Source organism: Lytechinus pictus, unplaced genomic scaffold (assembly GCF_037042905.1).
Source record: "Lytechinus pictus isolate F3 Inbred unplaced genomic scaffold, Lp3.0 scaffold_19, whole genome shotgun sequence".
Taxonomy (NCBI): Eukaryota; Metazoa; Echinodermata; class Echinoidea; order Temnopleuroida; family Toxopneustidae; genus Lytechinus; species Lytechinus pictus.
The window spans coordinates 4783481-4811022 of record NW_026974140.1 but is presented as its reverse complement, the minus strand read 5'-3'; the positions used below and the strand labels follow the sequence as shown (position 1 = coordinate 4811022).

General features: G+C 38.8%; 1 protein-coding gene across 3 annotated transcripts; it reads right to left on the bottom strand.

Moving 5' to 3' along the window:
• On the bottom strand, positions 1 to 27542 carry LOC135157697 (deleted in malignant brain tumors 1 protein-like). 3 transcript variants are annotated; one of them, XM_064114331.1, is made up of 26 exons: positions 27378 to 27542; positions 23474 to 23608; positions 21252 to 21587; positions 20442 to 20750; positions 19690 to 20013; positions 18963 to 19298; positions 17225 to 17560; positions 16325 to 16663; positions 15690 to 16022; positions 14770 to 15105; positions 13951 to 14274; positions 12961 to 13281; positions 12071 to 12268; positions 11189 to 11401; positions 9564 to 9737; positions 8950 to 9126; positions 7749 to 7925; positions 7293 to 7463; positions 6725 to 6979; positions 6201 to 6389; positions 5050 to 5301; positions 4635 to 4817; positions 3435 to 3686; positions 2553 to 2756; positions 1901 to 2092; positions 1 to 1189 (listed from the first exon to the last, which is right to left on the bottom strand). In XM_064114331.1, the coding sequence occupies exons 2-26, from the start codon at positions 23523 to 23525 to the stop codon at positions 975 to 977; spliced, it is 6198 nt and encodes a 2065-aa protein (XP_063970401.1). In that variant the 5' UTR covers positions 23526 to 23608; positions 27378 to 27542; the 3' UTR covers positions 1 to 974. The 3 variants fall into 3 exon arrangements, with proteins under 3 accessions (XP_063970401.1, XP_063970399.1, XP_063970400.1); XM_064114329.1 differs by having other exon boundaries at positions 20421 to 20750; positions 27378 to 27487; XM_064114330.1 differs by lacking the exon at positions 27378 to 27542 and having other exon boundaries at positions 14770 to 15102; positions 20421 to 20750; positions 23474 to 23604.

Genomic DNA, 27542 nt, shown 5'->3' with positions numbered 1-27542 from the left:
GGGGGGGGGGCTCCCGACACTTGTTTCAGATGCGAGTAATAATAAATATTCCAAGTTGACGTGAATTGTACGAATGGCTTGGGCCTACGAAACGAAAAAGTGTGGAATCTTATTTTCCCACCTAAAACATCATGAATTGACCCTCTTCCAATGCGAAAAAGGAGGTTTTCATGGTTATTGCAGCAAATTCGAAAGATCAGTAACGATTTATGACACGTGCGTGATTTTTGATTAAGCTACTGTGGCTTTATGAATGCACCCGAACTTCCATTATAGATGCGAACCATAGTTCAGAACAGTGACCCGAACTCTCCGATCCGACAATAAATATGAAGGCACGCCTTTGTTTTGGTCGTAGAGGGAGCTATTTAGAATAGATTCTCCGGTTTTTCGACAGAAATTAAGACTTGCAGGAAAGACGAACAAAAGAACGGTGGCATCAATGGGCCTTTGATGGCGGCCGTTCCTTTGAAGAGAAGGGAACGTTGGGCAGGAAAGCCGAAGCGAAAACCCGGATGCAGTAAAGACGGTATAGAACGGTGCATGGACTTTTGACAAGCTCCCTAAACCAAGCCAATGCAATTATAGATCACTTTGGTAAAGCACTAATAATTTCAATATATATTTTTCATCTTCCTTGAAGCATGGACATCCTACATGTTCTAATTGAAGCATCGTCCACGACCATCTAGATCATGTAGATTATATTCAAGCCAGCCCCCTCTTTAGATGGATCGCACAATGCGCGAAGGCATTAATTTGAACCAACATGGGAAGTTTCAGAGTACTAGCCTAGGCTACAAATAAGAGAACAAGACCTGTTCTCAAATCTCAACTACAGTGTTTGACACACAGTATTCATAAATTGTATTTAGTTAATCGTAACGTTGGCATGGTTGAAAATAATGCACATAAAAGAGATGACTTGAAACATATGTTATATCATTCAGATGAATTATTCGTTTTTCATGCTTTCATTTGTTCTTACCGATGCAAGAGAATTCGTCTAAAGTTTGGTTCCATGTACCATTTTCCATGCACTGGAATTCGGCCAAACCAGGCCCTTGAAGCTGGTAGCCAGGACGAAGACATGACACGACACAGACTTGTTCATATTCAGGGAAGCCCGAACATTGGTGTGGCAGAGCGGTAAATATACCATTTCCACCAAGCCCTGTACATTGACGTCCTGGTGGATGAGAGGAAAAGAGGTTTTGTTTGTTTGTTTGTTTTTATTTCCATATAAAAAGATAAAATATATACATGCTCAATTTAACATAACATACAGATCATATGGAGGATGGCCCATTTTCAGCGGTATTAATAAAATACCACTGTTCTTCCATGGGGTCCTTTAAAACATAAATACATGCATATAAAGCAAATATACAAAAATATAAACAATTCAAAACTTAATTTAATGCATGAAAAAAAAAATCACTACCCACCCTTAAAAAAAAAAAAAAAAAAGATTGAAGAAGCAGAAATGAGGAGATGACCATACGGATCCACCATTCATATCGATTTGTATAGGTCAATGTACTATGTGGCCTCTGATTGGCAAGGTGGAGACGTTCGGTGGAGTTCCTATGTGCCACTAGGCATCTGGAGCATAGGTAATCAGAGGTAACTATGCAAGAGAAGGCACATGTCCCTCACTTCCTGCACTTGCACTCCCTTCTTTAAACAAAAAGGTCGACTGGTACTTTTCGGAAGATATTTAAGACAATTTTTGAAATACAAATCTGCTTTTCAACGACAAAGATGTCGTTTTTGTGAGCGAGAAACGTTTACTTTTAGTGGTGCCATTACATTTGAGTACTAGTCTCATGGAAACCCGGGATAAACTGACTTTAAGAATTAAATGATAGCAGGGGTATATTCGTTAAGATCATCATACTACGGCAAGCGAAATCTGTAGTTGACCACGTTCCATCAGCCTGGCAGTATTTCACAGCTTCTCCTTCTCCGATGTACCCTGCAGGACAGCTGAAAGTACAGTTTGTGCCATAAGTTGAAGAGTTTCCTTGACCTGTCTCGCATCCCGATACAATGACTTCAGGAGGGGTAGGGAGTGATGGGCAGCTTCGAGCTGTGCCAAGTCAGAATGTTGAAGTAAAAATAATGAAAGCCAATAAAGTCATAAATATACAGTACATATACGTATACGCAGAACTTGCAATATATCGCCAAATGAAAAGAAAGAAAAAAAATTGTATTGCTTTTAATTACTAATGATATCTACATTCTTTCTGAACGAATTCATTGGCATTTTACTCGATATACTGTATGGTACCAACTCAAATAGGGGATGGAAACATTTCAAATTGAAGTTAGGGACTTCTTAATATTAAAGTTAGTTTGGTTGTCTTCCGGGTCGATTTAAGGCATGTTCACCGTTTTACTAAGATATGCCAAACGTGCTATTATAACATAATTGCTCGATTCATTTAAAAGTTAGGCACATGATTGTGTGTGCTATCTTAAAAACAAATACTTATACTTCATGAACTACTTTTTTGGATCAGTGAACACCAATTCCTGGATTTTACCTTGACATCTTGGAGGTATTGCTGTGTTCCAGATCCCAATGGAACTATCATCATCCATCATTACACACGTTGTATTCTGAGAACCAATCAATTCTGAACCAATAGGACAGGAATATACACAGGTAGAACCACGTAGGTTGCCATGGTCACATATCACCTCAACATCCTCATCTACTTCCGGTTCTGGATCATTACATTGTACAACTGGAGGAAAAAATACATGCATTTCGATATGAAAATATAAAGGAAAATGTCATCTGGCCCGTGATCTGAATCCCAATATCATGGTCTTAATCACAAAAATGTAATCCGTTGATATATGCGTGATGGTACTTGCTACTGTATTGGACAGTTGGAAATTATGTTCACAGCAAGGATATCAGTTCTTAGCCATCATTACCAATGTGTGTCTACAGAGAAATATATAAGTATTTTATAGACATGATAGAGTAACATTTCTCCCTTTTAAGCATTCATGTTATAGCCAGTTGTAATAATTTTATATAGTAATTTAAGCACCCTGTTATTATAATCAGAAACTATGAAACGCCGAATGCATTTACAGTGGGACCAGAACAATCTGAGCTCAAAGATTGGAGGGTCAATCCACTGTGTCATAAAAAAACGATTGCCCCTCGAAACCCTTCTCGCTCCAGTCCCATTAGTTAACTACAGGTACGAGAAAGATCAGAAAGATTATCTGACAATGGTTCAATTTACATTTGCCTAGAAAGCTTATACTAGACAGAGTACTTACGTGTTTTTAAAGGGAAACTACATTTTAAAGATGTCGTTCAATTCCTGAACAATGATGTGTGTGATAAGATCAGAAAAGATTCCCCAAATAAAAATACAAAAAAAAAGGAAAAGAAATCCTTTAACCTTTTACTGTGATGTTGAAGGTGTACTCCGCTTCATTGCCAGAATTGTCCCGAGCTATGTACCTCACCAAAAAGAAACCTTCGCTTAGCATCAGGTCAGGGTCTGGTCCTGCCATTTGGACTACTTGAACATTTGGATCATCGTTATCCTCTGCGGTAGGAACCTCCCAGCTGACAACTGCACCCATCGCTAGAGGTGGGGCGGTGACTTCTATTGGCTCTGGTAGACTTGTAAATACCGGTGCTTGGTTATCTGTCAATTAAAATTGGCAATACTTGTTTTCAACGAAAGGTATGTTATAGGATACTGTTTAATAGTCTTGTCAAACTAATGGTATAGATGGTCAAAAGTATATGAGAAACATTTAATAAATCTTAATGGTGACCCATTTGAACTTTGAATGGAGGTCGCGTGCATCTCTATTTCAATTCATTTTCTCAATGTTTGCCACTTTATATCTACATCTGTAAGATTTACTTAGTCAATATTGTACAGAAGAATGGTTTGGATATTTCGTGAATTTACAGCTTCAACGAATACAGGGATGGCCTACTTCATTCCATCAGAACTTCCCCTCGGGTCTGCCAAGCTTGTGGTTGCGCTAACGTATACAAACCTAATTCTCTAAAAGCTTTACTTTTCGGGGTGTGCCTTAAGGTCAAGTCCATCCCATAAAAATGATGATTTCAATAAATTGAGAAAAATCAGACTAGAATAACTTTGAAAATTCCATAGAAATCGGATGTAAAATAAAAAAATATGACATTATAAAGCGTCGCTTATTTTTCAAAATATACAATATTTTTTTTACAGATTTGACCAACTTGACTGACCCATATAGTACTAAAAAATGCTTCCACGTGCTCAGGGAGGAACTAATCGTTCTTTCACTTGACAATGAGGAGAAAATTATAATATTTCATATAATAAAATACAAAAAGATTTAGTCAGCGGATGACGTTATCAGTCTCCTTATTTGCATACCGACCAGGGTGTGCATTATAAATGTTTTGTGAAATTAAGCGAAACTTTAAAATGTAATAACTTTCTTATTTTACATCCGATTTTGATGATTTTTTTCAGTGTTATGCTTGTTGTTTTTCTTTCTTTCTATTAAAAGCAACTTTTTGTTGGGGTGGACTTGTTCCTTATGAACGTTAACTCTTTCACTTGTACAAAACATATCTGTAGTCATAATACCTGAACATGACGGTGATCCATTGGACCAGATCCCATCAAAACCATTCTGTTGGCAGGTGGTCATGGAATGACCTTGGAGGATGTAACCATCTGGGCAGGAAAAGTAGCAGACGGATCCCAAGATGGTTCCCGTGCAAGAGGCAATGACATCACCTTGAATCTCAGAATTGGTGCAACGAATCACTATATAGGGGGATGTAAATAATTCGCTGTCATTTATAAAGTAACTACTGTATTAATCGTTATCGATATCAATTTGAAATTGAAAAAAAAAAACAAAAAAAACAAAGCATAAACATAAGCACAGCATAAACTTGAAGTCGTAGGATTTTTACACTAACAAAAAATATTGACGGTAACAAGTTTAATTTGAAAACACCTCTCTTCTGGTAAATCCAGTAAAACTCAAAAGTACCTTCAACAGTTACATTGAAACTACATTCTGCAAGATTGCCACTGCCATCTACTGCTTGATATACTTGTAATGTTGTTCCTTCAGATTGCACGGCTCCTGATCCATTTCCAGCAATCATTTCAACGCGTAGATTGTTGTTAGAATTGTCGGTGGCAAGTGGTTCACGCCATATCACAATAGCTGTCGTCTGGTTCATTTCGGCATATACGACGTGATATATGGGACAGTGGGTAAATACCGGTGCTGTGTAATCTGCATGTATAAAAGAAAAGGAACAATGAAATGATGACAATGTGTGAATCCACCCACAATTCAAATGCTTAAGATTGCTTTGGATATTGTTTGAAGGTTTGCATGGTGGCATGTACAATCGCTGATGTGGTTTACGGTACACCATGTGGAGTGTTATAGAAACAGCGGATAGAAGAAAGGAAATGGATAGGCGAGAAAGTGGAGATTTGAGAGTAGAGTATTCTTTTATTGAATGTAGTCCTGAAAAGGACTGTAAACCAGAAGAGATTGATGAGTTGAAAAAACAGCTTGAGTAGTAGGATGGATGAGGAGATGCTGGCTTGAGTCGGCGAGTAGAGATGATGAGTAGAAGCGGTAGAGAGACTCGACGTTTCGGGCAGGTTAACTGTCCGTCTTCAGGAGACGGACAGTTAACCTTCTATAACACTCCACATGGTGTACCGTAAACCACATCAGCAATCATCGCTTTATTACGCAATGTGAACACGCACACCTGCGCTTACGGCTGTAGTCAACGACTTTTTTTCGGGAAAAAATTATTATATAACCGAAAATTATTAAGTCACTGGGAATATAATCAACAATGATCTTATTAAATTATACAACCGAATACATCTTGTATCATTGATTAATTTTATTCCTTTGTAAGGAACTGTGATTTGGCACATGGTCCCGAACAGAGGGCGCCCTTGAATCACTGTTCCTCTGTATTAGAGTGAATTTTTTGTTCTGTTGAATTTAAGTTTGTGTGGAACCTCACGCATACACACATGATACATCAAACCACACCCCCCCCCCCTCTCACAACGCCTCTATACTCTCCACAAAGATAAAATATCCACACGCAAACAGGGAACTTAATAACGCAATATTAGCAACTTTTAAGTTTATTTGCGAACCTGTACATGATGGTCTTGTATTGCTCCACACGGCTTCATCTCTAGTCATTATGCATTGAGTATTTTCATCCCCTACCACTTCATAACCAGCCATAGAGCAAGTGAAAGTGCAGATAGAATCCCGAAGAAATCCATGTTCGCAGTTTACTGTGACTAGACGATCACTTGTCAACTCAGGACATCGAATCACTAGAAAAATTATAACATGAAGACACCTTCTTGAATAACTTTGAAGATAAATTCAGTAGATGCATTTAAAATAAGAAAACACTATAGTACACCTCTATCGTGAAACAAATCTAACAAATTAATCATCCTCACATATTTTTTTAAGGAAGTACTTATATTTTCTTGGTTTTTCCAAGTTTACATTACATAATTTATTATCAACAACTTTTATTCCATTATAAATATACATGTATTTCTTGTGCTACTTTTTTTTTCTTCCTACGTAGTTATGGCAGTGGATTATTCAAAAAATAGTTGCCCAAAGTTAATGGAGTCTCAGTTTAAAATGACATTACCACTGACAACGACGGTAAATCGGCAGTAAGCTACGTTTCCATTCGTATTTTCAGCCTTATATACCACTGGGTATGAACCACTTCCCACAGAAGAACCTGGAGTAGGCCCGGAGACATGCACACCAACGATCTTCTTATTTGCATTGTCCAACGCAGAGGGCGCTCGCCAGTTTACTGTTGCCGATTCTAGGTAAGGATCACTTATGAATGTCATCGCATCTGTGGGGCACGTCTGGAAATTGGGTCCTTGTCTGTCTGTGGCGAGGATAACGTGTGTAGAACGTATTTAAATTGAGTACGAATAAAAACTGATGGTCACAGATTTCGGGTTGAAACTCACATTTGAGTATAGTTTTCATTGTGACAGTATAAGATAGTACCCTGCAAAGGTTCTTTTATGATCTCAAACAATGGAAATTTACGTTTTCTTGCTTTCTTTGTTTATTGCTATGTCTCTTTCCAGAACAATCATATTGATTATGACGAAAATCATTATCATCATCATACTCATAATCGTAATCAGTATCACAAGCATCATCATCATCATAATCTTAATTTACTGCTGTACCTAAGCAGGCAGGTGTTGCTCCTGACCAACCGTTGGCTCCGCATGTCCGTACCATACTGGTGGCTGGAACAAGGTCAAAACCAGTATTGCAACTGTAGGTACAGATTCGAGAAAAGAAGCAGCGCACGTTTCCGTTCTCAGGTGCCTCTAATTCTGGATTGCAAGTAATCCCTAAATAGATGGACAAAAGTAGGTAATTTGTTGAATTCGATACATTTCTGTTACTCTCATATTATAAGATAGTTGTGTTAATAAATGTTTTCACACAATGATTTGTGCATGTTTTATGTTAAGTAGGCCTACTAGGATTTACACTCCTCTCAGTCACCATATACAACAATGCTATATGCTTATAATATTGACGTCTGTTGCTAAGGGAGATACTCACTAATCGCTATGAAAGTTACAGTTATATTTTTTAGTGAAACAATTTCAAGTTCGATATGAGGTTCTTACATTCACAAGTTGGTACATCGTTAGTCCAAGTGCCGTCAGTGTTGCACTCTGTGACATTGCTCCCTCTGATTCGATACCCTATTCCACACGTAGAAGTGCAGACAGAGCCATGTCTGGAGCCTTCAGTACAGGAAAGTGATCCGAAATGAGGAGATGATAGTACAGGACATCGAATATCTGTGAGAGAAAAAGAATACGATTAAAATATAAAACTGTATTAGCCATATTGGATTTTAATTCATTATCCTAATGCATTCGAATTAGAATTTGATCTTTCCAGGCAATCAAACAGGCAAAATATATTTCCTCAAAAGATATTATACCCACTCTCCACCCAGGTGTTAAATGCAATAGAGTGTCAAGCATCAACTATGACAAAGAAATGTATGGCCCCATGCACAAACATACTAGAGTCACTATTGTCGCCAGACAATTGGCCCATGAAATGATGCTAGATACGCGCCTGAATGGGTACCCAAAACGATACAAAAGCCTTTGTGGTATGCCTAGAGATTAAATCTTGGAACTCTTTGTGGAATGCTCCCTAGGGAGTGGAGGAAGTGCATACATTGTGTGCGGGCATGCCAGGATCCAATGACCGGGGTGATAATATTAGCAATGCAAAGCGCTATTATCCTGTGGAAACGCGGTTTGCGCGTGCCCTTACTAGAAAAAGAGAAAGAATGACAGAGAATAAGAAAGTACGAAAGCGAAGAAGAAGAAAAAGAACAATGAAGATGAAGAAGAGTAGGAGCATAGAAAAAGAAGAAGTACCCGAAGGAAAGAAGCTTGGACAATGCATCATTATTTGACCCCCCCCCCCCCACCGATTAAATGTTATGTTGGGGGAAAATGTTGATAAAAAAAATAATCAAAACGAGGACAAAAAGTAGGACAGCGTCTCACAAAGGCCTGTAATTAATTCAATCAAAATCAATGTAATCTATGGAAAGCCAGTGACATGGTTGCAGAAAACATGCTCCTTCAAATCATGTCCTCTAAACAATGGAATATGTTTCCGCTTGTGTATCGTCATTGTCTTTAATAATTCATCGGCGTCACCCTTTCTGTTCTCAAAAAGCTGCATGTATTTATCAACAAAGCCCATGAATAATACAACACTGCTGGCTCTCCATAGTTGGGATTGATCATTGATTGTATCAATCATATTCATAGGTATAGGTCGGGGACCTGATCATACCTTGACAAACGGGCTGGTATCTGGACCAGGACCCTCTTTGTTCACACTCTCTCGATGCTGGTCCCACCAATCTGAAACCATCGGCACAAGTGACCGTACAGGTGGATCCTAAATGCGTACCATTGGTGCATTGCGTGACGCCTTTTACTACGTTGGGCAGCTCATGACACATTATTACTGCATGTGGAATTATAACAATGATTTTAGCAGTACGAAAACCGTAACTTAAAAAAAAATCAAAGAAAAATAGTTAGCAATACGTAATAATAACCATGTAATACTAATGAAAACAAACCCGTTTAACATGTTTAATGGAAATGTGGTTGGTAAAAATGATGGTGATTGTTGATGATCATCATCATTACTAATGATTTCATTTCATACACTGGACCATTCTCCACTATTTACGACTTCTGCATAGTACAAAAGGCATTGGTGAGCAAAGATTCTAGAATGAAGATACGCATGTATTTTACGGCATTTGACATTGTGATCAGAAAGTAATCTACCTGTATATGACTTCGAAAATGCTCGATTATTTTGAAAATACTTGATGCCGAGAGTAACGAATGGAGAGACTCCTCACTTTGTAATGTGTTTCAAATGTCTCTTACTTTGGCAAGTGGGTAACTCCTCGGTCCAATTTCCTGAAGAAGTGCACTGTACGGTACGATGTCGATCTAGTTCATATCCGGGATTACAAATTGGCAGGCATGCTGACAGATACATCCAGTCATTGGTGCAAAGGGTTGTTCCATGTTCCAAAACCAGTGCTGGGCAAGTCACATCTGCAAATATATGATTATTTTATTATATTACCCATGTTACCATATTTACGTTCATGTAAGCCCCCTTTACACCAGATGAAGATCCCGCTACGTTGTTGAAATTCAGAAGAAAACCTAGGACATGGCGCCAACCTCCTTTGATTTCTTCGAAAGATGTGAAATTTTCACGTGCGTGCTGCGTCCGCGCCACGTCATTGTTAAGTTTATGTCTCGTGTGCGGAGTTCCGACTAGGTTCATTCCGCACGCGGTCCATGCTGCGTCGAAACTGTTCCCGGTACGTTTTGACTACATCCAGCAGATTACGCGTCTTGTTTTACCTCGTTGCGCCAACTGATACCCCCATTACACCAACGCTACGTCCATGCTGTTCTCGCTGCGTCAAAGAAAATCTATCATGACGCAATGGGAACCGCTACATCGTACTAAAAGCGTAGCGAGAACTTTTATTGACGTGGCATAGTCTGCATGATCTCAAGAGACCAAGTTTTAGCCACGTGGGCTTTGAACATTTCCAAAGTCTGCGTAGCGGAAGCACCGCCTGAACCGAGCGTAGTAATGACGCAGTAAAGACTTGCGAACATCTTCATAGACGTAGCGGACACCGAAAGAACGTGGCACCAACTCTGTCCGTGTCTACTGTACTGCCACTACGCGGCCACCAAGTAAACTCGGTTGGCGCTACGTCCAAATAGACGAAGGTACAGAAAGTCGCACAATCTACTGGATGTAGTCGGAACGTAGCGGGAACCTTTTTGACGCAGCATGGACCGCTTCTGCGCGTAAAATAAACTTTGTTCGAACTTGGCAAGGACGTTGCAAGAACGTAGCATGCACTTGACAATTTCACATTTTTTTTTAGAACATCAAATAAAGTTGGCACCGTGTTCTAGGTTTTCTTGTGAATTTGAACAACGTAGCGGGAACTTCACCTGGTGTAAAGGACGTAGCGACAACTGAATATGCGTAGCGGCCGCGCAGTAGAAATGGACAGAGTTGAACTTGATGCTAGTTATTTCCGCTCCACCATGTCTATGTTGCGTCGTTGGAGCTGTTAGTAGGTCCTAAGACGGCCCTTACTGCGTCATTGCTACGCACTACTCAGACGGCGTGGACTTTGGACATGTTCAAAGTCTACGTAGTGGAAAATGGGTCTCCAGAGATAATGAAGACTGTGCCACGTCACTAACATTTCTCGGTACGCTCTCAGTACGCTGTCGCAGTTCCCACTACGTCATGACCATTTTTCGTTGACGTAGCGACAACTGCATGGAAGTAGCGTTGGTGTAGAAAAAAGGCTATGAAATTATTTGTATAGTGAACATGGTATTTTCGAACGAGACTAGACTCTCCCATTGTAGATGACAAAAGTTAAACTCTAATGTGAAGGGAGGCAGAATGTGTCGTATAAACACTTAGTGTAAAACCATATTTTCTACAACTTTTTAATTACCTTCGCAGGATGGCATTTTTTCTAGGCTTAGACTCCAAGAACCCGATGTTTCACATGTTCGTTGAGGGCTTCCATTTAGGCTGTGACCTTCTGCACATGCATAGGTGCAAACCGAACCATCTTGGGTGTTGTTAGTGCACGATAAAGACATTGGATACGCTGGTCTTCTTAATGCAGGACACTCGATGGTAGGTGGAACTGTCACAATCGCGGCTGAATAAACCAAGATAAACATGATAAAGTATAACTTATAAAAACATGAATCATTTTTTTATATGACATAGAACACAGCCTATCAATGATCACGTTGATAATGCTTCCACAAAGACGGCTTCAATAAGACGTTGGTTCCATAATAATACAGCCCATATCATTGAAACTAAATAGAAATGAAGACAATGATCTATGGAATAAATTTGATTGCAATGCGTGTCTATTAATACCACCGCCCGACATATCCCCCTTTCGGATTGCATGAGTTGCATTGAATAAAACGAAACAAAAAAACTTTTGAGCATGCAACACAATGATTTATGGGTTTGTATTGGATGTCCCCTACTTCTTTGGGAAGTTTCTGTTTTTCAATTTCATTATGTTTTTCAATTTCATTCTGTTTTTCATTTTCCCGAAAAGAGAACTTTCTCATCATCCGATGCTGATCATTTTCTGACGTAGAAAGAAGTACACTCCCATCTCATTGCTAGCAGATTAAAGTCCTCGTGTCTTTAATGCAGTAGTCGACTTAACATTCGAGATTCTCTCTACAGACGACCCATACCCCTAAAAGATGTTAACATAAACATTTTAAAACTAGATAAACCATCATCCACTAATGAGACGTCGACGAGAATTAAAATTTCGAAATTAATGTATATAGATCACCTTCGCAAGTAGGAGTTCCTTCTCCCTCAGGGTGCCACGAACCGGATGGGTGGCACTTTCTTTGCGTGCTTCCGTGCAGGATGAAGCCATCGACACAGGAGTAGTTGCACTGAGAACCCATGAGTGTGCCATTAGTACAGGTAACCTTCAAAGGATGGTTCGCACTAACGAGCAAAGGGCATTCAACAACAGGTGCAGCTGTATATATTATATCAATGGAACAAGCATGAATATTATCAACATGAATTTCATCCAAATGTATAGTTTATTTCTTTGATAAATAGTCGGTTATTGTATTTAGCAAACTGGTGAGTGTAATGGCATGCCATCTCTGCCGAGATGATCTCGGACCCGTTTTGCAAAACAACTTTCACGATTGACATGGATTTGCCATGATAGTAACAAAGCTCAGCAGCCAAAAAAAAACCCAACATGGTTTCGTATGATGGTAGTGGCCATAATGGTTAAGTTATCAAATACTCTTTTAACATGTTTTAGAAATGAGCAAATGGATATAGATGAGTTACTGAAGAACACCTAAAGGACATGCTGCACAAACATATAACAGGGAATGGATTTGTTCATGACTGTCTCATACATGTCATAGCAGGCAATCACCTCTCCACTCTAGCTAAATTAACATCCGATGCTCTGCAAGCACTCAAGGGAAGAGTACGAACAAGGTAAACCGATCAAGTATGGGGATCCTAGCGGAGCAATTACTTTCCTTTTCCGTATTTACCTTGATTTTATAGGTTGCATTTAAGAAACGGATGTTATCTGGCTCTGCGATAAGGAATTGTCTCATCTCTCCACTATATACAAAAAATATCTGTGGTGATTTTATCCCGACGCCCTGTTGTAAGGTGTCGTTTCAGGCGGGTACTTACCGGGAGGTTTACACACAATCCCAACGTCTTCTTGGTGGCCACAGTTGTGCTCGGAAACGTGTGCACAGTCAAGGAGGGATGTTTCACGTCCAGTGCACCTTACGTTGTCCATGTGAATGGCGCCAGAACCTTGGCCAAATACAGTGGTACCTTTAACAGCCAGAGCATTTCCATATCCAAGTTGCCTACATGTAACATTTGCGTCGGTGATATCCCAAAGATCATCACAAACAGTTCCCCATGTATCTTCGATATACACTTCTACTCGTCCTTCATATTCCGTTGAACCTCCAACCAAACGAACAAGCGCTTTTTGCGTACCTTTAGGATAAGGATTAGGCACTTTTAGCATTACTTTGAGGACAAATAAAGTATGGGCTGGAGGTATTTCTGTCTCCATGGATGGAATAAAAATCTGGACAAACAGTGAACTCAAAGGAATGTACCTCAAACAAATGTATGATGATGGAGAAACTGCCTTTAAAACTAGGATAAATCAAAAGTACTATTCTCATGGCATGATCCTAATTTCAAAACAGCAATTGATAATTTCAGCCAATGTGGACAGAATGTCAGGTAGTCTTAGTTCAATTGAAAAGCATTTGCCTTGAAATGGCTAACACTCAGGTTCCTAAAACGTTTTATGTGACAATTGTGTGATTTTTTTTGTATGGGTGTTTACAATGATATTTAAAAAAGATATAGTTTTCATCTCGAAAAAGAGCTTCGATTTCACCAAATCAATCTGAATTTACAAATCCATCTAAACTATGGAAAATCCATCAAATCAATGCCATCGGCATGTCATTACGTCGTATTACCTTAACTCTGATCTTAAGTAAAATAGCTTAGTAGAATAAAATATTCCTAAGAATAAACGATTCCAAACATTTGTATTTTTCTCTAGCGGGGTATAGAAAATCTAAAACAAGATTCAGGGTCTGTATTCCAGATTTTACATGTCTAAAATTATGTAAACGCTTGAATCACCTTGTGGTTGGCAGACGATGCCGACATCCTCCTGATGTTGGCAATTATGAGTAGGAGAATGGACGCAAGAGAGCAGGGATGGTTCTGTTCCTTCGCACTCCACGTTGTCCATGTAAATGGGATCTGATCCTCGGCCAAAAACGGTAGAATCTCTGATCGCAGTAGCGAACCCAAAGCCAAGCTGACGACACGCAACGTTTGCATCGGTCATATCCCACAAATCATCACAAACAGTTCCCCACTGGCCATTGATTAGGACTTCAACACGTCCCTCATTAGGTGAAGATCCTCCTTCAAGTCGTATATCCACTGTCTGAGTTCCTTCTATAAAGTGAAAATATGACTTTGTTACTGCATGTAGACACCCATTTCAGTACTTACTTCATATCTATAGTAAATTAATGAATATGATTTTCCCCCAAGTTTTAACACATTTGCAAGATAATACCTTAAAAAATGATAATGTAAATTGGTCTAAATATTGAATACATGTTGATAGGGATCAGATAAGAGAATAAATTACTAGTGAATTAACAATTTGGCCTTGAATCATATTTTACCGAAAACGCGTTATTATTACCAACACATTACGATAACACAGGAAGTACTTATATCTCCTATTAATCAGTTGAGTCATGATAGTCGTGTCACACATGAAACCTAGTAATATGTCGTTTTTTTTCCTTTGAACATCTATTGTCACTGTTTTTGTTTTCTTAATCTTGATTTTTTTTTCTATAGTTCTCTTGTTATATTCTCACCCTAGCTACATAAAATCAATTTACGTTCCTTCGAGATTTAGTCAATCGTGACATTTACCTGGTGCGTTGCAAACAATCCCGACATCCTCTGAATGCCTACAATTATGATTCCTAGAATACTGACAGGAAACTAGAGATGACTCAGTCCCGGCGCACTGAACATCGTCCATGAGTATCTGGCCTGATCCATCTCCATAGGTAGATCCTCTAACGGCTCTAGCTGATCCAAAGCCGAGTTGTCTGCATGCAACATCCGTGTCAGTCAAAGAGAACAAGTCGTCACATACTGTTCCCCATTGCCCGTTGATGAAAACTTCAAGTCGACCCTCGTACGGCGAGAAACCACCAACTAAGCGGATAGTGGTGGCTGGTTCGGTTGGAGGTTCATCCCCTTCTTCATTTTAGTGAGGCGAGACAAATTACAAACAAAAGAACCATGGCATTAATAGTCGGGAATATAGGAGTTGCCAACGCATTCGGAAAAGGTGACAGTAGGCCTAACAGAAACAGAAACATTTCCATCTGTGCATGGCCCGATGCCCTGTCAGAAAAAAAACCTGTTAGACATCCTATTTAGGACAAATGCTTCTAAATGTTGTACTCTTGTTCGTGGTAGATACACGTCTATTTTTAATGAGCATTTGTATTCATACATCGACATCAGATTCCATGATACTCGGGTGAATCTATTTTTTTCAGGTTCCCAACAAAAACATTTCCGAAACACGTTGGAAGTTTTGAAATAATTATATTGAGTGCATGATTGTATTAGAGTTCTTCATATAATAAACTTAACAGCGGGGTATTGCATGTAATATAGAGTAATGATAATTGCGTTTATGATTGCCAACTTTGCTACGCCGAATCAGATATAAAGAACAGTGAAGCAAACAGACTCCCGGGTCTCAGTCTATATATGTGACTACTCTATGTAATTGGATTGCTTGCTTTAAGGGGCCAATACGCAATTGTTCTTACCAGGGGGTAAACATATTACGCCAGCATCTTCTCCGTGGTTGCAGTTGTGGGTGTTACCAGCATGGCGGCAAGATATCAGCATACTTTCACCCCCGGTGCATCTCAAATCGTCGAGATGAATGGGACCAGTCCCCTGGCCATAACCCCCCGAGCCCCTGACTGCTGTGGCCCGCCCGTACCCCAATTGATTGCAGGCGACCATACCGTCCTGTATATCCCATAAATCATCGCAAACGGTTCCCCATACGCCAGCTACAAGTATTTCTACTCGACCTTCATAGGGGGAAGAACTTCCTACTAGACGGATAGAGCGTCGATTTGCCGAGCTAGAATCTTTGTCAAAGGAGAGAGAAAAAATCGAGATTGCGTTAAAACATTGGTTAATCATTTTGGCACATTCATGCCACTTTTAACTAGAATTGTTGACTTGCAATTCCATTTTTCAAACAAACAAACAAACTTTCTTCTGGTAACTAAAATTCTGTTGAGCTTGATTGAAGGGTGCTTATCTTTGATTTTGGCACTTACAGAAAAGTTAATGTACTATAACTTCAACATTTTCCTCATGGTTTCGCACTGACAGAGGATTTTTTTTCTGTTCCTACAACATTCTTATAATATTCTGTTACACGTACCACTTCGAGGCGAGCACACCACCCCTGCATCTTCCGGATGCCCACAGTTGTGTCTGGTCAAATGCGGACAGGAATTTAGAGACATTTCATCGCCACTGCATTCCACATTATCCATGAGAATGGGACCTAGACCTTGTCCATACGTAGCAGAACCAGGAGCTAACGAGGCTGGACCGAAGCCAAGTTGCTTACATGCAATATTCGCATCAATTAACGTCCACAGATCGTCGCAAACTGTCCCCCATTGACCATTAACGTATACTTCCACACGGCCTTCTAGTTCTGTAGACCCTCCAACGAGTCGTATGTTCGACTGATTCTCTTGCGCCTCTGTAGAATCTAAAGAAAGAAGACGGCTAGTGAGAAATGCAGGTGGTAATGTTTCATGTACTTGCATGCAATTCAATTTTACACAGTATCTGATGCTCACATACCCAATAGGAGATATACTTTTTGGGTAATATACTGGAGATCACTGGCGTATAGATTGGTGTCTGTGCACTATCCCCATAAAATGTTCTACGACTAACAAAATAAGAACAACGAATAAGAAACGAAAAAAGATGAGGGGAAAAGGTGAAATATGAAAAGAAAAATTTATATTTACAGTTGTACAACCTATCACAAAACAAGAATTTCATCTTAAAAAGGCAAAGTCATATAACAGTAAGGGGAAAGTACAGTGGCGTATCTAGGATTTTCCACAGAGGGGGCAAATTCGTCCGCCAAAAAATTTGACAAGCAAAAAAAAAAAAAGGGCTTCAAGACTCGTCAGGGGGGGGGCAGGGATATGTCCCTTGCATGGGTTGTGACTCGTCAGGGGGGCAGTCTGCCCCCTCTGCCCCCCCCCCCCGTAGTTACGCTAGTGAGAAAGTATTCAACATTTATTATATTTCAAACCTGGCGACGCGCACTTTATGCCGGCATCTTCACTGTGACCGCAGTTGTGCGTGGACGTAAACTCGCAAGAAGTCAGAGATGTCTCGTGTCCATTGCAATTTACATTGTCCATCAAAATAGGACCTGTGCCTTGCCCAAACGTAGCAACACCGAGCGCTGAAATGGCTGACCCGAAACCAAGTTCTCTACACGCAACGTTTGCTTCGTCCAAGGTCCAGAGATCATCACACACCGTACCCCAATGGCCTGCAAGGTATACTTCTACTCGTCCTTCATACTTTGTTGATCCCCCGACTAAACGAATAGTCGACTGGCTAACTTCACCTTCTGAGGAATCTGCATATGAAATGTAAACACGTAGATAGATAGATTTCCTATTTCATGCTGGTTGTCCATGGAGGGAAAGTCCATTGATTATCATGGCCATTCTTTCATTTTGTCCGGTATGTACATTGTAGCCTCCATTTGTTGGTAACATGATCACAGTCTCGATGTTTCATATATAGTTTAGAGGTATTTTAGATGCAAGTATTGGTATTCCCCCTTTGTGAAGACATTTTGACTATACACACAAAGGTATCAAAATTATGTACCAGTAATTTACATAGTTATTGTGGTTGTCTGCATCTCGATTAAGCGCCAAGACGAACCGGGTAGACATCTTTGACTTGCTTTTGCTGACAAAGTATATGCAGGATTATCATTGTCAGTTACTTTAATGAAGAGAGAATGTTGGTATGAGGTGAGGGTTGAAAACCTGATGGGGAATAGAAATTTAACCTATCTATAGGAATTCCCCTGTCAATGTGGAAAGTCAGTTCTACATACGGACTACTTTCCCCATTATCATCTATACTTTGCATTGGACCTATCCCTGTGATATTTGTTACTTGTATGCAGGGCCCCCAAGAAAAACGGTGCTTAGTCCACTGATGGGGCTACCCTAGGTAAACAAAAATAAATAAATGAATAAGTCAATAGGCCTACATGTATATCTAAGTGACAGGAATGGCTTGCAATTGTCCCACATATATATTGCAGTGATATGATGGTAACCTAAGGTTATAGTACGAATTGTAAATGAACGGAATAGTCTTTGTTAAAGGTCAAGTCCACCCCAGAAAATTTTTGATTTGAATCAATACAGAAAAATCCAACAAGCATAACGCTGAAAATTTCATCAAAATTGGATGTAAAATAAGAGAGTTATGGCATTTTAAAATTTCGCTTATTTTTCACAAAATTGTTATATGAACAAGTCAGCAACATGCAAATAAGAGAGTCGATGATCTCACTCACTATTTCTTTTGTTTTTTATTGTTTGAATTACGCAATATTTCAATTTTTACAAACTTGACAATAGGGACCAACTTGATTGAACCATAAAATGTTAAAACAATGGTAATTCCACATGTTCAGAGAGGAACAAAACTTTCTTTTACATGACAAAAGGGGAAAATTTGAATAATTCATATTTCATATAATAAAATACAAAAGAAATAGTGAGTGGATGACATCATCTGTTCTCTCATTTGCATACAGACCAGGATGTGCATATAACAGTTTTGTGAAATTAAGCGAAATTTAAAAATGTCATAACTTTCTTATTTTACTTCTGATTTTGATTAAATTTTCAGCGTTGTGCTTGTTGGATTTTGCTCTTTTTATTCAAAACAACTTTTTGTTGGGATGGACTTGTCCTTTAAATAGCTTAATATCCAACGACCTGCTAACCTACCAGGTGGTGCACATTCAATGCCAGCATCCTCCACATGTCCGCAGTTATGGTTACTCAGGAACACACAATTCTCAAGCGATGCCTCATCCCCATTACACTCTACATTATCCATTAAAATAGGGCCTGTGGCTTGTCCGAAATCTGCCGAACCCCTGAGCGCAATGGCCCGTCCGAAGCCGAGTTGTCTGCATGCAACATTAGCGTCAGGCCAAGACCACAAATCGTCACAGACCGTTCCCCATTGACCGTCGATGAGGACCTCGACTCGACCTTCATACTCTGTAGATCCCCCACTTAGACGAATGGAATGCTGCAGCAACTGCGCTGCAGCAGAATCTAGATGAGGGATTTCAAAGGAACACGATGTAAAAACTACATTACCAGCAATTACAAGTGGGAAGCTATAATTGTTCTGTTAATTATATCAATCATTCCAACATTGTGTAATTTTTAATTCATCGTTGAGCTGTGGTGAACCTTCCGCATAATGCTACTAATAACAACAAATTTCCAAACGTGTTTTTTTTTTCAATTACATCGTTGTGCGACCATGTTCTGAGGTCGGTTTCACATGCAGTTTTCCATGGTAAGAATAATTGAATGCACTATATTGCAGCATGATACGAGAGATTACCATATTGTTGAACAATGGGTGTTCAAGGATTCAGCTGTACGACAATTTATTCACAATCTTCAATTAATGTTGTGTATTAAAAATGAAACTTACCTGAACTATCACACACGACACCTGCATCTTCTGCATGATGACAGTTATGAGTTTCTTGGTACGGGCAAGTCAGTAGTGATGTCTCATCGCCTTGGCACTCAACATTGTCCATGTGAATAGGACCAGATCCTTGCCCATATGCAGTCGCGCCTGGTGTTGAAATGGCTGGTCCGAAACCCAAGTGTCTGCATGCTACATTCGCATCTGTCAGGGACCACAGGTCATCGCATACTGTTCCCCACTGACCATTGATGAATACTTCAACACGACCCTCGTTATTGGAAGGCCCTCCGACTAAGCGAACATTTTCCGCTACTGTCGAACCTAAATTGCAGACATGATATACGTTAATGTTAAGATTTGTAATTTTTTTGTTCATCAGAGGAAAAATATTGGAATCCTTGACATTATCATATTTTAGCATTTCTGTATGTTTATTGATTACGAAAGGCATTGATGAAACAGTCATGACAGAACTCAGACCTCATCTTTCGTTCGGAATTCATATTAGCCCCCAACCTGCAGTAATGAGCCTGTGCGTGTCCCATCAACCTGTATGAATTATGTGATAGATATACGGACCTACCCGATCATCGTTCACAAGTTAATAGAACAGTGCCATTATTCTCCAAGAGGAATATTCATAATTCAAAATGGCATAACTTCGAATATTCTCTTCATAGCTATCAAAATATACTCATTGATGTTTTCTAAAACAATTTAAGGCCTACGTTCGTTTCGAAATGTCTTGCCTGAACAGACAACTCCGGCATCTTCCCTGTGATTACAGTTGTGCCTGTCGCTGTAACTGCACGAAGTTAAAGAACTCTCAGTTCCTGTACATCCAAGGTCATCCAGTAATATGGTTCCACTTCCAGGACCAAACGAACGTACGTCCACTGCCGAGCCCATTCCGAGTTGTTGACAGGCCACTGTTGCATCGTCCAGATCCCAACGATCATCGCAGATTGTTCCCCAATCTCCTCCGACGTTGATCCGCACCCTTCCTTCTAGAGGAGTTGTACCTCCTTCTAGTTCGATATCTTGAGTTCCAGATGTTGCTGCGTGGATAAAATAGCGTAATCATATTATTAAAAAAATATTTTTTTTATTCTTCAGAGCATTGCAAAAATAATGGCTGCTTCCTGGAGTAACGTTTTGTTATATTGATACAAAAAGGTTGATAAAATCAATTCATTAAGTCATAAGCGTAAAAGGGAGGTTAATGGTTAATGGAAAAGACCTTTACATTGCTGAAGTTCACCTTCATTTATTTTCTGCCATGCCATTTATTTTCTGCCATTTTCTGCCATGTTTAATTCAATCAGGAAACTCTAGAATTGCAACTTGGCTTATACCTGTTTAGAAATTCATATTAACTTTTGTCACTGTAACCATGAATAATTCTTTCTGGTGGAAAACTTCAGGGAAAACACTTACAAGGTAGAAGGTGTTGAATAATTTTCGAAGATTGGGAACATGGTGTTTACAGGATTTGGTAATGGTTTTTATTATCATGTCAAGAATATAGCTCTTCCAAGGAGAAAGCAAATATAACTTACGCGTTGATAGAGAGCACCTCACACCTGCATCTTCAGAGTGGCCGCAATTATTGTTCCCCAGTCCTCTATGAGTGCAGGCGATTAACGATGGCTCGTTGCCAGAACAAGCAACATCATCTAGATGAATAGGGCCTGTACCCTCCCCAAATACGTCAGCATTAACGGTGATACTCTCGGCTGATCCAAACCCGAGTTGACGACATGCCACGGTGGCATCCGACGTACCCCATGCGTCGTCACATACTGTACCCCACTCGCCATCAACTAGGAGTTCAACCCGGCCTTCTCGGTTATTTCTCCCACCGACTAGACGAATGTCGGTCCGCTGACTTCCAACTGTATGAAATTTATGAAAAAATCACTGTTTGCTTTAAATTGATTAAGAAAAGAATTGTGAGGATGAATGAATACCAATCATTTTATTTTTCCACTTTTTCACATATATTGAGGTGGTAGTTTACGAGAAAGTGTACTATTACTACTACTACTACTACTACTAATAATAATAATAATAATAATAATAATTATAATAATAATAATAATATTACTACTACTACTATTATTATTATTAATACGGTAAATATATAATGATGTTAGCCATTTTATACCATCAGCAAGTTTATTTATATTATCTAATATTTTACACTACGTGGAAAGAAACCTTCAACCCGAACCATGAAGTATATACTATAAACCCGTTATGGATGGACTATCCAATCCATCGAACTTGGAAATTCCAAAGTGTAAGTGACAAGATCCGGATAGGATGTGAACGAATTGAAACAATGGCAATATTATCAAGGTCGATCTCATCATTTATTTTATTACGCTGCTCTTTTCTTTACAAACTAAATGGTATTGATTAGTCAATGTGATATAGTTCCTACATCTAATTTATCCATATTATCAATTTGTCAATTGATGTATTTTTTTTATAGCAAATGAAATCAGTCTACCAGAGGGTCTGATCTTTTTTTTTTTTCATTTTACAAAATGGGGAAGTACAGTGTCACAAAGTATATTCATAGTGTGTTCACATAATGGACTCCTACGTGATTCCCAAGGTAAAAATACACCAATGGGGGGGGGGGGGGGAGGGGGGGGGTAAAGGTGAATTTTTTTTTGCCTTTTTCACAAAATCGAGCGCGAAGCACGAGACATTATTTTTAATACAGCCCCTACTGACTTGAAACCTTACCTGCTAAGGAATGTTTACAGTGAATCGAGAAGATGGTATCTCACAAAGCAAAAAAATAGATGATAATTTTTTTCGAAGATTGAAGAGTGAAAATGCTGTTTTGGAGCACTTTACAGCTCGAGTAGGATGACATTTACTGTATATTTTTGTCAGTTCTCATAATTTCGGGGAGGTCAACGATCCTGACTGGGGAAAATGCCCCCCGTGCCCCCCCCCCCCCCCCTCGAGCTGCCAGAGTCTAGAAGGGACGTACACCAGGGAAAAAAAGAGAGCTAATCACCTACAATAGACCAATAAAGAACCTAACACAATCTTACGTAGACGGAGAAACACATATTGTGGAATGTTATATTCATAATACAGTTCTTTTTTTAGCATAATACTCTTTACGCATAGCAACGGTATTGCTCTGATTCTATCAGATTCAGGGGTTTCTGGTATAGCTAATAAAATATGTCGTTTTAAAATAGTTTTTGTAAAAAAAATTATGAAACGTTGCCTTTAAAGAAATGAAAAAGTATAGAAAGTTTTGTTATGTTCTTCTCCTGGTGAAGCAGAAGGCTGAGTCTGTACATAACAGAGGCCGCGGAACGGTTTTCAAAGTGGGGGGCTGAGCCAAAAGTGGGGGGTTGACCATGCAAAAAATCACAATCATACGGTCAAAGTTGCGTTTTTGTACACGGTTTGGGAAAAAAGTGGGGGGCTGAAGCTCCCCAGCCCCCCCCCCCCCCCCCCCGCTTCCGCGGCACCTGCATAATTGTTGCTCCAAATATCAGGAGTGTTGTTGGCTATTATTTATCCCGCAAAAAAATCCATAACGTGATTTACTTTGGGAAAAGGGAAAATTGAGAGTGTCCACAATTTTAGACATAACGGCCCGAACCAAGAACCCCCTCCCCTCCATCCACAATAATCGATTATATAAACATGAAAAAAAGGTAGGGACAGATCCCCAGCACTGCATGGGCTAGCTGTCACAACATAATACTAGTAGAAGAATGAGTAGACTCTCTTCGTAACTTACCGAATGTTCCGATGAAAAGAAAGGACACGAACAGACTTTGTTTGACTGCCATGTTTCAGTGAATTCGGCCTCCAAGGCCAGATTTCTATAGAGAGCCTTCTATATCGGTCAATCAATCCGCTAGCTCCGTATACCCTAGTATAAAATAAAATATAAAAAATAAAAGAGAATAAAAAAAATGTCTTAATTAATTTGTATGCGACATCACCAGTTGTAAGATTACGAAGGGGAGATTATATGGATGGCAATTGGTAATTAGAGCTAACAAATAGCAACATGCTATTCGAGGTAAACCCCATATAAGCGATGTATTAAGTATACTCATAAAAATGATTGAACATTAAAAATGTGTATATTGAGACCTCGCTTCGTTATTTTTAAGGTAAAATATTCAAAGACAAAGTAACATCATTATCACAAATAAGTTAGTTACTGTATTATTATTATTAATCCGTCTTTTAAAAAATATTTCCAGAAACATTCATATGATTGTAAGAATAACTTCATCAATATTTCTTATGGAATGTAATAATACACTGTTAAAAAACCCTTATTTTACAGAAAAAAAGAAGATTTTGCAGAAAGCAATACCATAATCATTCTGTAAATTCATAAAACAGGAATTTTTCTGCAATTTAACAGAACAGGTCTGTTTTATAAAAAGGGGAAAAGAGTGTTTTATTTAAGGAAATTTGTAAGATTTCATACACCAAATACCAATTTCCTGTAAGATTATGCAATCTGGTAAGATTACAGGTGTTCTCGAGACTCTGCTGCAGAAACTTCTTTTATTTTAAGGATAAATTTTCTAACAGTGTAGCTTGATTACACGTTAGAAATTAAAGAGAAGTCTCATAAAATAATTGATATCTCAATAAAAATGAAATCATTCCTATACACTAAATGTATTATAACAATACTAATGAAAATGTATCATACATGTATACTACCAAAGAGAGGGAGAGAGATAGAGAATGATAAATAAGCACGAACATGGTCTACATCAGGGGTTCTCAAACTTTTTCTTTGAAGGGCCAGATGAGACTCCTTGTAAACCTGAAAGGGCCAGGGTGAAGTGGATACTTAAAAAAAAATTTGCGCAAAGCGCAAAAACCCTTGCGGTCGGGGTCCTAGATGGTCTGTTGTGCAATCTGGCCCTTATTTTGGGAGTATTTAATCCAACAAATTTATAACAGTTTCATATGGAACGCAGGTAAAATTATAAAAGATTTCAAAATACAGCGAGATTCAATATAAATGATAACAAAATTGTAGTACTTTGTTTAAAGGAATCTAGATTGTATCTATACATACCTGGTATTGGGGTCACAGATAATGTCTTGAAGTATCAATATTTTTTTGTAGTCAAAGTAGAAGGAATAATAGAGCATGTCTGTTGTAGACTCTAACAAGGATAGTCTCCTAGTCACTTTCAATATGGAGAAAGTGACAGTCTGTCAGCAACAAGTTGCTTGAACCTTGGCACGAAAGGTGTAATTGCCAGACGAAGGCACTGGTGCAAATGTTCACTGGTCAAGCAGGGGCGGGGGGGGGGGGCAGCCCCCTCACTTTTTTTCCAAAACCATGTACAAAAACGTAAAAATGACCAAATGATTGTGATTTTTTGCATGGCCACCCCCCCCCCCCCCCCCCCCACTTTGAAAACCGTTCCGCGGCCCTAGCATGTCAAGGTAGTATACTAACTTCGGTATGAGTTAGTTCTTTATAATGTTCATTGTGGAAAATGCACTTTCGCACCTGTATGGTCAACTAATAAGAAAGTAGATCGAACAGACAGAAAAGACTCCACTAAACTTTTTATTTGACTGCCATTATACGGTTAGGTCTACATGGATACACAATGTAATCATATTGAGCTATGTTTCATAGTGTGACTTAAAAGTGATTAAAAAACCCAGAGTCTCGCGGGCCGGATTGAGAAGCTCCGAGGGCCGGATCCGGCCCGCGGGCCGTAGTTTGAGATCTAGGGACTATAGAAAATAAGGTAGTGGTGAAAAGGGAAGAAAATCATGAGAAAGATATTTACAGGAATTTAAAATTGTATTGACTTTCAGGAGAATGATGTAATATGTTATCTATCGGGTATTCCCTGCCAAACTAAAATTCCCTATTTAATAGAAGAATTGTACTTCACATTACAGACTGACATCCGTTATAGATTATGGCCCGTATTCTGAAGTCGGGTTTAACTTAGACCATGGTCTAACTCTGTACTAAAATTATGGGAAGCCAAAAGTGTCAAATTTTTATTAAGTTGTATGTTTCTTATGTTTACTGTGCTCTTTCCTGATTCATCGATGGTCATCTATTTATACTTCCTAGACAATTATGAATGATTTGAGAGCCAAATGAGCTGAAATATGAGGTCTCTACCGTTAGTAATTTATGTAACAATTGGCTATCCATACTTAAACCACAACTTTAAACCTGAGTTTAAGTTACACCCGACTTCAGAATACGGGCCACTGAGTTTATCTATGTTGTGCGTCCGTCCGTTTCTTAAATCGTCTGTTTCATCGAGTCTGTTCCATGTATATATATTTCTCTCCATACGCTCTAAGTGTCAAATATGTCCTTGAAGTGTGAGTTCTTCATTTTACCAATTCTGTCCTCAGTGTACTAGATTTACAAGATAATATACGACGAATAATGATATGGGATACGGACAAAGTTTCCCCCTACTAAAAATAAAATGTGCTCAAATGCCCCCCCCCCCCTGAATTTTGCGAGACTCTAATATCTATGCAGAACAATGCAGATTATTATAAAGTTTTGCAGGATAGGGTTGCTATCCCCAAATAATGAATGAACTTGATAGTAGAGTTCACCACAAACAAGTTGATTCAATTAAATAGTTAAAGGGATGGTTTGGATTGTGCCTTGAACAGTACATCAATACACATATCATTTAGAGAAAATAAAATAAGTCATCTCGAACCATTAAAAGTTTAAATGTATTCATTTTACATTACATAACATTAACACGTCACGAATATAAAACTGGAAATCTTAATAATTTTCTTGATATTTAATGGATTTTCCTCAAACTGTCGCCAATTTTTTTGGATTATTTTTTCCTACTATTTTACCACAGACTTTTCTTCAGGGTGAACTTCCTCTTTAAGCATACCGCTGTAATTTCATCAAAATCGGGTGTACAATTAAAAGAAAGTTTTTGCAGGAGTTTCTGCATCTATTGTAAAGTCAAAATAAATTTACAATACGTAAACATAATAGTATGACATTAAAGTACATTGCAAAGTGAAGAATTTATAACAGAGTAATAACAAAATTTAGAAATAAATACAATTTAAGCATAAGACAAATTAATGAAAAGCAAATGCAGTGGCAAACTTATAAGCAAAATTAATGCTTGAGTAATAGCAGCCAAATTGGGACGACTGTTAGTTACGACCAAAGTTATGACTCTTAGGCCAATAGCGTAAAAAGGAAAAAGAAATACAGGAGGGGATAAAGTTTTGAAAATGGTACACTATTTCGGATAATACGAGAGTAAGCAAAGCGAGCGAGCCGAAAGTCTACATCCCAAGTAAGTGATATCGATACCCATTAGATATAAAGGTACATGTACATATCAAGCAGTACTGGATATTCAAGGCAACTTGGTGAAAAGCTTGGTGATGAAATACTATTCAATGAATAAAAACATTAACTTGCCTACAAATCAAGTTTAAACATTGGGAGTTCCAGTCTTCTCACACCATTCAATAAATACGTAAATTTGTTCACATATTGTTTAAAGTAGTACGGGAACTAGCAAGATCCGACCCCCAAATTACAGTATCATGTGTGCATGCATGTTATATCATACATTAAAATGTGAGGAGCATCCCAGTAAAAAAAATTAACACTATTCACTCACCTCTTATGAGCAGTTGTAATAACAGATCTTACTCGAATTACCGACAATTCCACATTTGCAACCCCTGCTCTTTCCACAGATCGTTCGACGTCGGAGTATAAAACCACAATAATCACTTTTACTTTATTCACCACTTGATATACATGGGTCCGTTTGTTAACCTGT